The following is a 13,009-nucleotide window of genomic DNA, read 5'->3' as shown; positions in this document are numbered from 1 at the left end:
GAATATAACTACTATAATACTGCCCCCTATGTACAAGAATATAACTACTATAATACTACCTCCTATGTACAAGAATATAACTACTATAATATTGCCCCTATGTACAAGAATATAACTACTATAATACTGCCCCCTATGTACAAGAATATAACTACTATAATACTACCTCCTATGTACAAGAATATAACTACTATAATATTGCCCCTATGTACAAGAATATAACTACTATAATACTGCCTCCTATGTACAAGAATATAACTACTATAATACTGCTCCCTATGTACAAGAATATAACTACTATAATACTGCTCCCTATGTACAAGAATATAACTACTATAATACTGCTCCCTATGTACAAGAATATAAGACTATAATACTGCCCTTTATGGACAGAAGTGAGAAATAACGCGCACATGCTGAAGGGACATAAGTTGTTTATTGATTGCACAGTGTCCTGTATTTTCTCCTTACATTTTCTGTAACAAATAAATTAAACTACATATAAAAATAATTGGTGACAACAGAAGATACATAAAGGGGCCACTAGTTGTACAGAGAAGGTTCAAGTACAGAGACGGAACTTCGGACAAAGCACGGACCACGGAAGCTTATGTCTACTCAAGTGCGGAAAAAGTTATTCAATGGGAGGAACAGATGAGCGGGAAGCCATATCCTTATTAGAGGGGACATTAGTAGTAACTGTGTAGTTATGACCACAAGAGCACTGAATGTACCAGACAGGAGAGAAGCCAGTAAAGAATGGGACATTTCACTCAAACTATGGCAAAACGTCGGCTCTTCTGCTGTCATACAGGCTGCGGGGCAGGACCACGGCACTCTGGGAGATGTGGTTTATCAGCATCATACGTTGTGTTTTCGGCAGTGTTCGTTGCTTTTCTTGTTTTTGCAAATATCTTACAAAAAGCTAGTTAGCGGTTGTATGTAATAGTCTTACTTCTAAAACCACCGCAGAGGGGCTGCAGGGAGAAAGAGGACACAATAACAGAACTTAAAAGAAAAAACCTGGTCCTCCACGGAAAGGAATCCGTACCGGTAGGAACGTGCTTTGTGCTTCAGTTGTTGGGCTGGTGGGCTAAGAAATCTGAATTGGGGCCACACTTTTTTTTTTTTAAATGTTGGTGTTCATGCACTCCTATCTTTCTGTCACTGGAGCTCCTTACGTCTATTTCACCCTATGCTGTAAGCTGTGGTCCCAAAAGATCTATTTATGGGGCATAAAGTAGACCCCCCCTCAGCGTTTCAAAGGGATTCTCTTGGGATTTTGCTATTGATGACGTTTCCTCAGGATAGGTCATCAATAGTTGATCAGGGGGGTCTACTGCTCTGGATTCCCACCAATGATCTCATCCTGAATACCGCTGTGTCAGTGCTGGAAGCACACAGCGCTGTCAACATTGCAGTGGCCTGATTTGGTATTGCAGGCACAGTTCCCACTGTGCCTTTAGTACCAAACCAAGCCACTGCAATACAGACTGAGCTATCCACTTTCAGCGCTGTCCACAATACCTTGTGGGCCGGGGGGTCTCGAGTGGCGAACTCCCACCGATCAACTAGTGGTGGCCTATCTTGAAGAAACGTCCCCAGAAGCAAAAGCCTCGACAATCCCTTTATATCTAACACACAGATGAAATCTTAGTTTGAAGTACCCTGATGAAGGTATGTTCCTGGTTATACTATGGAGGAGACAACACATGTGGAGGGACACATCGCTCCCCCAACACATGAAAAATCTATAGACTTCAATCAGTAAAAAAAAAATTGGAGGTGCTAAAAAGAACCCAGCGACAGACAGCCCGAACCACAATGCTCATAATCCCAGCCAGCAGCACACCTACAGATAGAGGCAGTACAACGCGGCTTGTGATCACTGCACCAATGCACAACTGGGAGGAGTCGTGTCCCGGTGACACATTTCCTTTAACGTTTACATAAAAGTCAACTAAGAGTATTTCAATTGGTTTTCTCCATGAACATCCAGAAGACGAAGGCGAGTATGAAAGTCACATCCCCGGAGACAGTGGCTTCTGTCCTATAACTTTACTTTATGGGGCTCCTAGGCCCCGGACAGGCCCCCTATTCTCAGTGCAAACTTTGGTGCTCTGTGCAGTCTTTGGTCATTTTATGGCATAATATATAATAGCTAAATTAACAAGAATCCCAATTATCCCCCAAAGAAGTGTCTGCTGACATGCTGACTGTTTCCACCCCAAGTTCATTGAAAGTGGAGTGGGTCTAATCTGTAATTGTTGTACATCTTATAAAATAAATTAAAAACTTAACAAAACAAAAGCAAATCCCAACTTCAGCGGTCGGATACAATGAAACCTAGAAATATAAATAATGATGCAAATAAAAGATCTTAAAAGACTAATGCCGCGTGCGGCAGACAAATCCCAGAACTGGTGGAGAGTCTTCTCCTGAAATGGCCCAAGAACTACATCATTGTGATGCAACGCCACGCGCCGCTCCCATACAGCAGTACGGGTCGGACATAATCTTCATGTACCGGTTGGGGACCCTTCGCTTCAGTCACTATGGGCCGTTGCCGGTGTCACACGTCAATCACAGAACTGGTCTGCAAAGTGGAAAATATGGTGAATGTTTTTGGCTTGATTTTTAAATAAATATCCGCCCTCGGTGCAGGGGTCACACGCCAAAACTGTCATTTACATGAGAGTGCGTATACCTATGCATCTGACTCAATGAACCTGCCTGTACTTGTGGTGGTTCGTCTTTCCGTTTGGGGCAAGTGCTGAACTTTGACCCTTTAAAAAAATAACTAAATTATTGAAGAGAAGAAATGGCGCAAATGTTTTTTTCTTAACTTATTTGTTCCATTTTTCTGTCAGATTTGGTTTTCTGCAGCCACAAGACTTTAGTATATTTAGGATGAGCTCAGAGAAACCAGCTAGTGTTTTGTTTAAGGCGTGCGCCTTTTTGGAAGCGAATGATCAAGGAAGAAAGAAGAAAAAAAGAATATGAAAAATCAAGATATGAGAAAAAGAGCATTTACTCCCAAAAATGTTATAAAAATCCCCAGTACAAGTTGGAAAAATTATACGAGCCGCTCCTTCTGTTTCTGAGAAAGTTAAGTGTGCCCCCCCCCCCAATATGGCTGCCATTACAGCTTTCTCGAACCTTCAATGGCACATCTGCCTACTTTTACCTTTGAATGGGTTTTCCAGGAGTAAACTATTACTGAGCTGTCCTCTGGGTGGGTCTTCTATAGTTTGTCGGGGGGGTCTTCTGCTCAGGACGCCCACCACTGAGCTTACTGTAGTGCGATCAGAACTCATGTGAGCGCCGCTGTCACTTCATCGTATAGCAACGGTGCCGGGTATTCCACTTGAATAGGATAGAGCTGCTCTTGGGTCATGTGACCGATGTAGGTGATGTGACCGCACTCACCTCGCACTGCGGCCTCTAATTAGCTGATCGTGGGAATCCTGAACGACGGACCCCGACGATTAACTATCCTGAAGTTGGGCCAAGGGTACACGTTCACACCCAGAGGAAATGTTGGGGGTTTTGATGTGGATTCGCAGTGAGTATCAACCTTTCAATAGAAGGGGGTGACGTCTGCTGCGGATCGGCACCAAAGGTGTGATTTGTGCGCATATTTTAAATCTCTATTGTGAACGTATGTAGTGAAGGGGTTTTCTCCATTTCCACATTGCTGGGCAGCTTTGTCATCCAGAAACCAGAGAAAAGCTGGGTGGCCACTCTTGTAGGAGTCGCTGTGGCGGCCATACCGGTTGTCACTCCGCTTTCTCAGGGAAAGAATGTTTGAGCGTAGGAATTTATTGGGGATTTCTCTTCATTTTTAAGCAGTCAGAAATGCTCCTGCGGAGTCTTCGTACGCTCGTGTGTACAAATATGACGAAACGGACAAAGTCACCTGATCAGGACTACCGGATGCATCTGCAGAATGGAGGAGCAAGGGCACTTAAATAAGTAACATTGACACAAGGACTATGGCACCAGTGACAATACGTGAAAGATCCAAAATGTTCATGGAGACCTCCTAAGAGGTGACCCGTGCCTCTCCTGAGCGGACTGCTCTCCCCCATCATGGACACCTTACAGCGGCGGCTCAGCTCTGGGGACACATTGGCGTTACTGTCTCTGCAGTGAACATGTCCCATCCCGCATGGAGCCGCGGCTCACAGTCTTGTGCCGTACATTTTACTCGTTAACAGAAGTCCAGGGGGAATAATTATGGCTCATTCCTCGTCACCTGCCAGCAGGAACCCCAGGATGAAAGTGCTTCCCCGCTGACGTTCACTTGCAGTCTGCTTCCCCACTAGGTTTGGTGGAGGCCGAAGGAGAAGACTCGTGAAAACAGTAGCTGCACACAAAAACAAACAAAAAATAGAATTAAACTAATTACATGGATTAATCAAGAAAATACACATTTAAAAAACATTCCCAAACATTACATTTCACACGGCAGGCAAACTAATTTTGCTGCAATTTGGACAAAATTTTTGCAGAACCTATTCTTACAAGATTGCTGCAAAACATGTAAATAGACCCAACAGTCGTCATTGTATTATAACATTTGACACGGCCTCGAGGGCTTGTACAGAACTAGAAAAACATGGCCGCTTTCTTCCAGGGACAGCACCACACTTGTCTAAATCTGGAATTCAAGAAATGGGACAGAGCTGCAATAGCACATACAACCTGCGGACAAGTTCGGTTCATTTTGCGGAGGACAGAACTAATTAATGGTTTATTGACCCTAGACATCCCTCCCCAACTACCCCGAGGGGTGCGGCACTTGTTGCATCACTGTCCAGGAAGAGGAGAAAAACACAGGAATAAAACAACAGGACGGGCACTGCTTAGTTTTTACAACTATATTTAGTATTTTCTGTGATTTCTTTGGCTTTTATATTTTTTTCATTGTTTTATGTATTTTTTCCTATTCCATTGCTTTAACCCTTTAAGGATATGGCTTAGTTTTGTCATTAAGGTGATGGTTTCTTGTATTTTCATCTCCACTTTTCAAAAACTTTTTTGTTTTTCCATTGTCGTTGTCGTATGAGAGTTGTTCTTTGCGGGGCGCATTGCAGTCCTTATTGTTACCATTTTGGGGTATGACTTTGATATCTTTTATTGCACCTTTTGCGAGGCAAAATGAACCAAAAAAAAGCATTTTGGAACTTTTGTTGCTTAGCGTTTGCCATGCAGCGCCTTTCCCCCCAGTATTTTCAGCTGCGTCTGTGATGGAACTTCCACCAGGAGGTTCCGACACAGATGTAAAACTACCCTAATGGCTTTTTTATGCCAATCCCTACCCCATATTAAGTTTTTTTTCTTTTGAAGGTTAGAAAATCCCTTTAATTTAGTGGGTGCAGATGTTCTTTTTTAAAGGGGGTTGTCCAGTTGTAAATTATTGATGGTCCATCCTCAGGATAGGTTATCAATAGTAGATTGGTGAGAGTCTGTCACCACGAAGTCCTGACGATTAGCTGTTACCTGGAGTGATGTGCTCATGCACTGAGCCAATTTCTGCAGAAAGCAGACAGCTCCGTTCCCTCTGCAGTGGCCAAGCTTGGTATTATAGGCAATGAAGTGAAAGGGAACTGTGCCTGCAATACAAAGCCTGGCCACAGCTGTGAGGATGGATCTGTCTGCTTCCCACAGAAATCAGTTCAGTTCGGAAAACAGCTAATTGGCTGGGGTCCAAGGCGACAGACACTCACAGCTCAACTATTAATGACCTATCCTGAGGATAGACCATCTATAATTCACAACGGGACAACCCCTTTAAAGGCAGCTTCTGTAAATACATTTTTTGCATTTCTGCAACATTCTAACAGAGATCTTGAAAAGCATGAGAAAATGAAATATGAACTGCTTTCTTTCCTTAAGCATTAAAGTTTTTTGCTTGCAACTAGACTCTTTGCTACAATGAAAAAAGGCCCTTTTACACGGGCTGATAAATCGTTCAGTGTAAATGCATGTTCAGTTTCTTCATGCAGAAAACTGAAGGATGGATCGCCTCATGTAAACCGGTAGTATCACTAATGACCGACTAGCTGTTTATTGTGAATAGTCCTCAGCCGGCTCACTCCGGTGTGAAAGCACAGGAACGATCATCGCTGGGACGACTTTGTGCCCAACAGGTTGTCTTGATGTAAAAGGGCCCTTACTGTAACTAATCTCCTATGAGATAAACATGGCATCGTTTTAGATGATGGCAGCTCATTGTCCCACTGATACATTGTAACACCCCGCAGCCGCCAAGTACAATCCTTACCAATCAGACTGGCGTTCAGATTGTTGTCGCTGGTGAACTTCAGCAGTTCTCGCAGGAAGGACATTAAGTATCGGAACACGTTTCGGTGACATCGTGGAAGTTGAGAGATCACCTGCGGACGGGGAGAGGAGCAGCGTTAGGAACTATGAGGGGAAACGAGAAACTATTGAAAGCAGCTGCCATCACAGATCTGCTTCTACCCCGATGTGCAATGTACCTGCCGGCAGAGCCGTGTATCATGTGAGCAGTCGATGCATCTCTGGTAGAGCTCGTAGCAGATTACCGGCTCCGGTAACGCTTCCAGGAATATCAGCAGCGCCTCTGCTACAGAATGGTTGCTTCCAGCTGGGGAGGATTGAAGGTTAAGGTAACAATCTAACACAAACAGCCCAGAGTAGCGTTCAGTGCGTATCGATGGGACCCTGAAACGGTCTGAAGGCGAAGCTTTAAAGGGGTTTTCTAGGCAGCATTGAATGCTGGGATACACCAGGGTCAGAGTGCAAGCCACTGCTCTACTCCCTGTGTAGCGGCCGGCACTTGTAATTGCAGGTGCAGCTCTTAAGGATTTTAATGAGTCTCATAACTACTTTTTTTCAGTGGATTGGGCTGTGAGGACTTGTATTTTGCGGGCTAAACTGTAGTTTCCATTAGTCCCATTTCGGGCTACATATACCTTTTTTTTGATAATTTTTTATTCAAATTTATTTAGGAGCCAATGTAACAAAAAAAAAAATCTTAATTTTAGCATTGCATCCTTTTTCTTTACTGTGTTCACCTAGTGGGATAAATGCTTAGATAGTTTAATAGTTTGTATATTTACAATTACTGGGATACCAAATATGTTTTTCTTCCATTGTTAAAATTTTGTATGGGGAAAAAAGGGAGCTTGTTGAACTTAATATTTTTTAACTGTTTTAAAAATATTATTAACCCCTTAATGACATGGCCTATTTTGGCGTTGAGGACCAAGTGATTTTTTCGGATTTTTCCATCTCCATTTTTCAAAAGCCATAACTTTTTTATTTTTCCGTGGACGCGGCCATATAAGGGCTTGTTTTTTGCGTGGCGAGCTGTAGTTTTTATTGGTGCCACTTTTGGGTACATAGACTATATCGTAAAATTAAAAAAAAATTTTTTTTATGATAACATGGAGATAAACCGCATCAATTCTGCCATAGATTTCTTTTTCTTTTTTTTACAGCGTTAATGATGCAGCATAAATGACACAAATTTTTTTTTCTGTGGGTCGGTACGGTTACAACGATACCAAAATTGTTATATTTTTTTAGGTTTTTACACTTTTTTGCAATAAAACCCCCTTTTTTTTGGCAATCTTTTTTTTTTCTCTATAGCTGCATTCAAAGTCCTGTAACTTTTTTTTTTTATGTACGGAGCTCTATGAAGGCTTATTTTTGCGAGGCGAGCTGTAGTTTTTATTGGTACCATATTGGTGAATGTACGGCTTTTTGATCACTTTTATTGCACTTTTTGGGAGGCAAAATGCTAAAAATTAGCATTTTGCCTCTGTTTTTTAGCTTTTTTTTACGCTTTTTGTCGTACAAAATGAAAAGTGTGTTCAACTTTTTGTACACGTCATTACGGACGCGTCAATACCAAATATGTGGGGTTTTCATTTTTTTCCCTTTTTCATGCTAACATTAGAAAAAGCATAAAAAAGGGGGTTTTTTACATTTTTTTTTTACATTTTTCTTTTTTTTTACATTTTTCTTTTTTTTTTTTTTACACTATTTGAGTCCCTCTGAGGGACTTACATCACTGCACTTATGATCGCTGTGATAAGGCATGGCAGGGCTACTGCTCTCCCATGCCTTATCGCCTATTCAGCGATTATAGGCACAGGCAATACAGGACGCCAGTGTCTGGCGTCCTGTTGCCATGGCGACAGGCCGGGCTCTCGCGATGACATCGCGAAAGCCGGCCGGAGACACAGAAGGATCGCGATCCCTCTGTGAACTCTTTCCCTGCCGCGATCTACTTAGATCGCGGCAGGGAAGGGGTTAACAGCGGGGCGGCGCATCTCTGATGCCCCCCCGCTGTTGCAGCGGGACGCCGGCTGTGAGTGACAGCCGGCTCCTGCTGCGGGATAGCACGGGATCTTATGTGATCCCGCGTTATCCCCAGGACGTACCGGTACGTCCTGTTGCGGGAAGTACCAGGCTCCCAGGACGTAACGGTACGTCCTGGAGCGGGAAGGGGTTAACCCCTTAATGACATGGCCTATTTTGGCGTTGAGGACCAAGCAATTTTTGGTATTTTTTCATCTCCATTTTTCAAAAGCTATAACTTTTCTATTTTTCCGTTGATGCGGCCGTATAAGGGCTTGTTTTTTGCGTGGCGAGCTGTAGTTTTAATCAGTGCCGCATATGGGTACATAGGCTATATCGTAAAACTTTTATTATTTTTTTTATGATAACAGGGAGAGAAAACACATCAATTCTGCCATAGATTTTTTTTTTGTTTTACAGCGTTAATCATGCAGCATAAATTACAAAATTTTTTCTGCGAGTCGGTACAGTTACAGCGATACCAAAATTCTTATTTTTTTTTTCGGTTTTTACACTTTTTTGCAATAAAAACCCTTTTTTTGGAAATCTTTTTTTTTTCTCTATAGCTGCCTTTAAAGTCCTGTAACTTTTTTATTTTTCTATGTACGGAGCTCTGTAAGGGCTTATTTTTTGCGAGACCAGCTGTAGTTTTTGTTGGTTCCATTATGGGGAATGTACAGCTTTTTTGATCACTTTTATTGTATTTTTTGGTAGGCAAAATGCTAAAAATTAGCATTTGCCTCTGTGTTTTAGCGTTTTTTGTTACGCTTTTTGTCGTACAAAATAAAAAGCGTTTTCAACTTTTTGTACCCGTCGTTACGGACGCGTCAATACCCAATATTTGGGGTTTTAATTTTTGTTTACCTTTTTTTATGCTAATATTAGAAAAAGCATAAAAAAAGGGGTTTTTTTTTACATTTTTATCTTCTTTTTTTTTTTTACACTATTTGAGTCCCTCTGAGGGACTTACATCACTGCACTTATGATCGCTGTCATAAGGCATGGCAGGGCTACTGCTCTGCCATGCCTTATCACTTATACAGCGATCATAGGTATAGGCAATACAGGACGCCAGTGCCTGGCGTCCTGTTGCCATGATGACAGGCCGGGCTCTCGCGATGACATCGCGAGTGCCGGCCGGAGACACAGAGGGAGTGCAGTCCTTCTGTGAGCTCTTTCCCTGCCGTGATCTACTTAGATCGCGGCAGGGAAGGGGTTAACAGCGGGGCGGCGCATCTCCGATGCCCCCCCGCTGTTGCAGCGGGACAGTGCGGGATCATATGTGATATCGTGCTATCCCCAGGACGTACCGGTACATCCTGTTGCGGGAAGTACCAGGCTCCCAGGACGTACCGGTACGTCCTGGGGCGGGAAGGGGTTAAACCTTTTTCTACTTTTTTTAGTCTCCAGAGGGAACTTGAATTATATGCTGCAATACTTCAGTATTGCACTATATATTAATTTTTATTGCTGTTTTAGTGCTGCAATTGGAGCTAACTCTGATCATGGCAGTTGTCGATAGCTGCAGAGCATGGAGTAGACGGTTTTCCAAGCCCTTTCATACAAACTTCATGACCACATGATGTCTATTTATGCGATGCTGTCGGGAAGCGATATAAAACCTTATAAGGAAAGTACACAACTAGTAATTCCCATATAACTGGAGTGGAGTGAAGAGCTACGCCATCTGCCGTATGGGACAGCCTATGGTGTGACAGCGGGCGCGCGTTGTTATAAGACAACCCGCGTTTACAGGGCAGCAACCTGCAGCTGTGATTAGGGTAATGTTTTACATATTAGGGAAGCACTATATATTTGTGTTTGCATCCATGGTCTCTCCTGTAGATTGCGGAGTAGCAGAATTTTCCGTTACACATGATATTTCGTGTCCTGAATGCTCCATAGTTACATCAGATGGAAGGATACGGATGTTATCTGGGATGCTGGTGTCTAAACAATCAATGATCTGCTGCAATTCCTCTTGTTTTCCTGGCGTCTGGAAGAGATCTTCCTACAAGAGAACAGATGTGTCCTAAATACCGCACCAGAGCAAAAACAGCCAGAAGGTGACCAATCAGGGGCTGGATCAGGTAAGCCCCGCCTCCTGTATTCCAACTTCCTTACGGTTTCTTAGAAGTTAGAGAATTGTGTCATGAGACCCATCTCTGTTCTGCTGAAAGGTTGTAAGCACAGATGAGGGGCTAGTGTGTCATGTGAGCCCCGGAGGGTGGGGCTTATAAGTATCATGATCCCTCTCTGCTCTGCTGAAAGGCTATACGCACAGACGAGGGGCTAATGTGTCATGTAAGCCCAGGAGGGTGGGGCTTATGCATTATGATCCCTCTACTCTGCTGAAAGGTTGTAAGCACAGAGGAGGGGCTAGTGTATCATGTGAGCCCAGGAGGGTGGGGCTTATGTATCATGATCCCTCTCTACTCTGCTGAAAGGCTATACGCACAGACGAGGGGCTAATGTGTCATGTGAGCCCAGGAGGGTGGGGCTTATGTATCATGATCCCTCTCTACTCTGCTGAAAGGTTGTAAGCACAGAGGAGGGGCTAGTGTATCATGTTAGTCCAGGAGGGTGGGGCTTATGCATCATGATCCCTCTCTGCTGAAAGGTTGTAAGCACAGAGGAGGGGCTAATGTATCATGTGAGCCACAGAGGGTGGGGCTTATGTATTATGATCCCTCTCTGCTCTGCTGAAAGCACAGAGGAGGGGCTAATGTATCATGTGAGCCCCGGAGGGTGGGGCTTATGCATCATGATCCCTCTCTGCTCTGCTGAAAGGCTGTAAGCACAGAGGAGGGGAAAATGTGTCATGTGATCTCCACAAAGATTGGGCTTGAGTGTCATGAGACCCCTCTCTACTCTGTTGAAAGACTAAGCACTCTTTTTCTGTTCTGCTGAAAGGATGTAAGCACAGAGGAGGGGCTAGTGTGTCATGTGAGCGCCAGAAGGTGGGGCTTATGTGATCCCTCTCTGCTGAAAGGCTGTAAGCGCAGACAGGAAAGAAGGGCTAGTGTCTTGTGATCCCCAGATGGACGAGGTTTATATATCACGCAATCCCTCACTGCTATGCTAAATACCGTGAACACTCAAAACTGTTAAGGCCAATGTTATAACCCATTTTCCAGCCTTCTGATTGGCCCTTCCAGGATGACATTTTGCCTTCGCTATTCCCAAATCACGAGGGCACCTGTACGATTCCCCACTGAGAAGTAGCGCCGTCTGTCTTCCCACTGGTCAGCCATCAGTGCTTTCTAATAACCCCTGAATGGGTCATCTGAGAACATACCTGGCGGCAGGCGTTCCTGTACAGGTGGTCCACCAGCAGCCACATCTCCTTCGGGATCTTCAGGGGCTTCTCAGTAGTACCGTCCACTTCCTCCGACATCTGCATAACGGCTCGCTCCTGAGGAGGAGACATCAAGAAGGTTATTATAGAAGGACTCCCCAATGATTGATCCAGGGGTGTCATACACATGGAGGGAAGACATCAGACAATGCTTAAACCAACTATTTCTTATGAGGTGTTGTGAAACCACAAGTCCCAGCAAATCCAGAAAAGCAACTACAGAATTAAACAGCAGAGATTGAACAGAAGTCACCTATTCCCATTTACCATCTCAAGGTCATGTTTCATATGACTTAAAGGGGTTATTTTAACAGTTAGTGGTATAGGGGCAATGATTTCTGGTAACCGGACAACCCCTTTAAGCAGCTGCTGTGGAGCAGCTAGAAAAGCCAAAACGGACTTTACTGCGGATTTCACACACCATAATCAGCAAAACTCGCTACAAAGGGCCTCAGCCAATCAAATCTTGCTACATTGGTTCACAAACTTTACATGACAGCTGACAAGATACGACTAACGTTTGGATTCACACATGTGGTAACAAAAAAGGTCAGAATTCAAACTGTTATATTCCTTTAAACTAGCATTTATAGGACGCCATGGATACAGAATTATCAGCTTGGCAAAGAAAAGTGCATAACGTTTAATCCAAAAAGTGGCGATACTCTGAGAGGACGGGCAAGACGAGAAAATAGGTATTTCTGTCATGGGTTGCCGAGGGTAATAGAGAGAGGGTGTAATAGTCCACTGGTAAAAGTACTATATATTGCAATACTGAAGTACTGCAGAATATAGTACAGGCGATCAGACAAGAGCAAATTCAAGTCCCCTATGAGGGCTTAGAAAAATTAGTTTTATTAAACTTTTACGTGTAAAAAACAAAACAAAAAACATCTAAAAGTCCCCAAAAAGAGATCACATTTATCATGCAAGGTGAACACCGAAAAAAAAAATTCACAATACCAGAATGGCATTTTTTTTTTTGTCTCTCTGCCACTCAAAAAAATTAAATTAAATAAAAAGTGATTAAAATGTTATTTGTACCAAGTAATAGTACCAATAAAAACTACAGCTCACAGTGAAAAAACGGCCAGGAATATTAAAAAAAGTTATGGGGTCAGAATGTGGCAATGAAAAAAAAAATTATATATAATTTTTTATTTAAAAAAGCAGCAAAGCATTGTAAAAGTTATAAACTTGGTGCTGCTGTAATCGGGACTGACGCACATAAGTCAACATGGCATTTTACGTTTTCACATATCACTCCACTTAGATTTTTATTTTTGAAGTTTTTCA

The 13,009-nt window shown here is 43.1% G+C and overlaps 1 protein-coding gene across 4 annotated transcripts in view; it reads right to left on the bottom strand.

Moving 5' to 3' along the window:
• Positions 1 to 417: 417 nt before the first annotated feature.
• Positions 418 to 13,009, bottom strand: part of OCRL (OCRL inositol polyphosphate-5-phosphatase) — a 54,260-nt gene continuing 41,668 nt past the window's right edge. For all 4 annotated transcript variants that reach the window (XM_066581436.1, XM_066581434.1, XM_066581435.1 and 1 more), the window contains 5 exons: positions 11,654 to 11,770; positions 10,282 to 10,366; positions 6,507 to 6,634; positions 6,290 to 6,401; positions 418 to 4,369 (listed from right to left, as the gene is read on the bottom strand). In XM_066581436.1, the coding sequence (XP_066437533.1) occupies positions 4,245 to 4,369; positions 6,290 to 6,401; positions 6,507 to 6,634; positions 10,282 to 10,366; positions 11,654 to 11,770 (567 nt within the window). In that variant the 3' untranslated portion in view covers positions 418 to 4,244. The remainder of the gene's footprint in view (positions 4,370 to 6,289; positions 6,402 to 6,506; positions 6,635 to 10,281; positions 10,367 to 11,653; positions 11,771 to 13,009) is intronic.

Source organism: Eleutherodactylus coqui, chromosome 10 (assembly GCF_035609145.1).
Source record: "Eleutherodactylus coqui strain aEleCoq1 chromosome 10, aEleCoq1.hap1, whole genome shotgun sequence".
Classification (NCBI taxonomy): Eukaryota; Metazoa; Chordata; class Amphibia; order Anura; family Eleutherodactylidae; genus Eleutherodactylus; species Eleutherodactylus coqui.
Note: the sequence above shows the minus strand (reverse complement) of the source record. Positions and strands in the feature narration are given on the sequence as shown.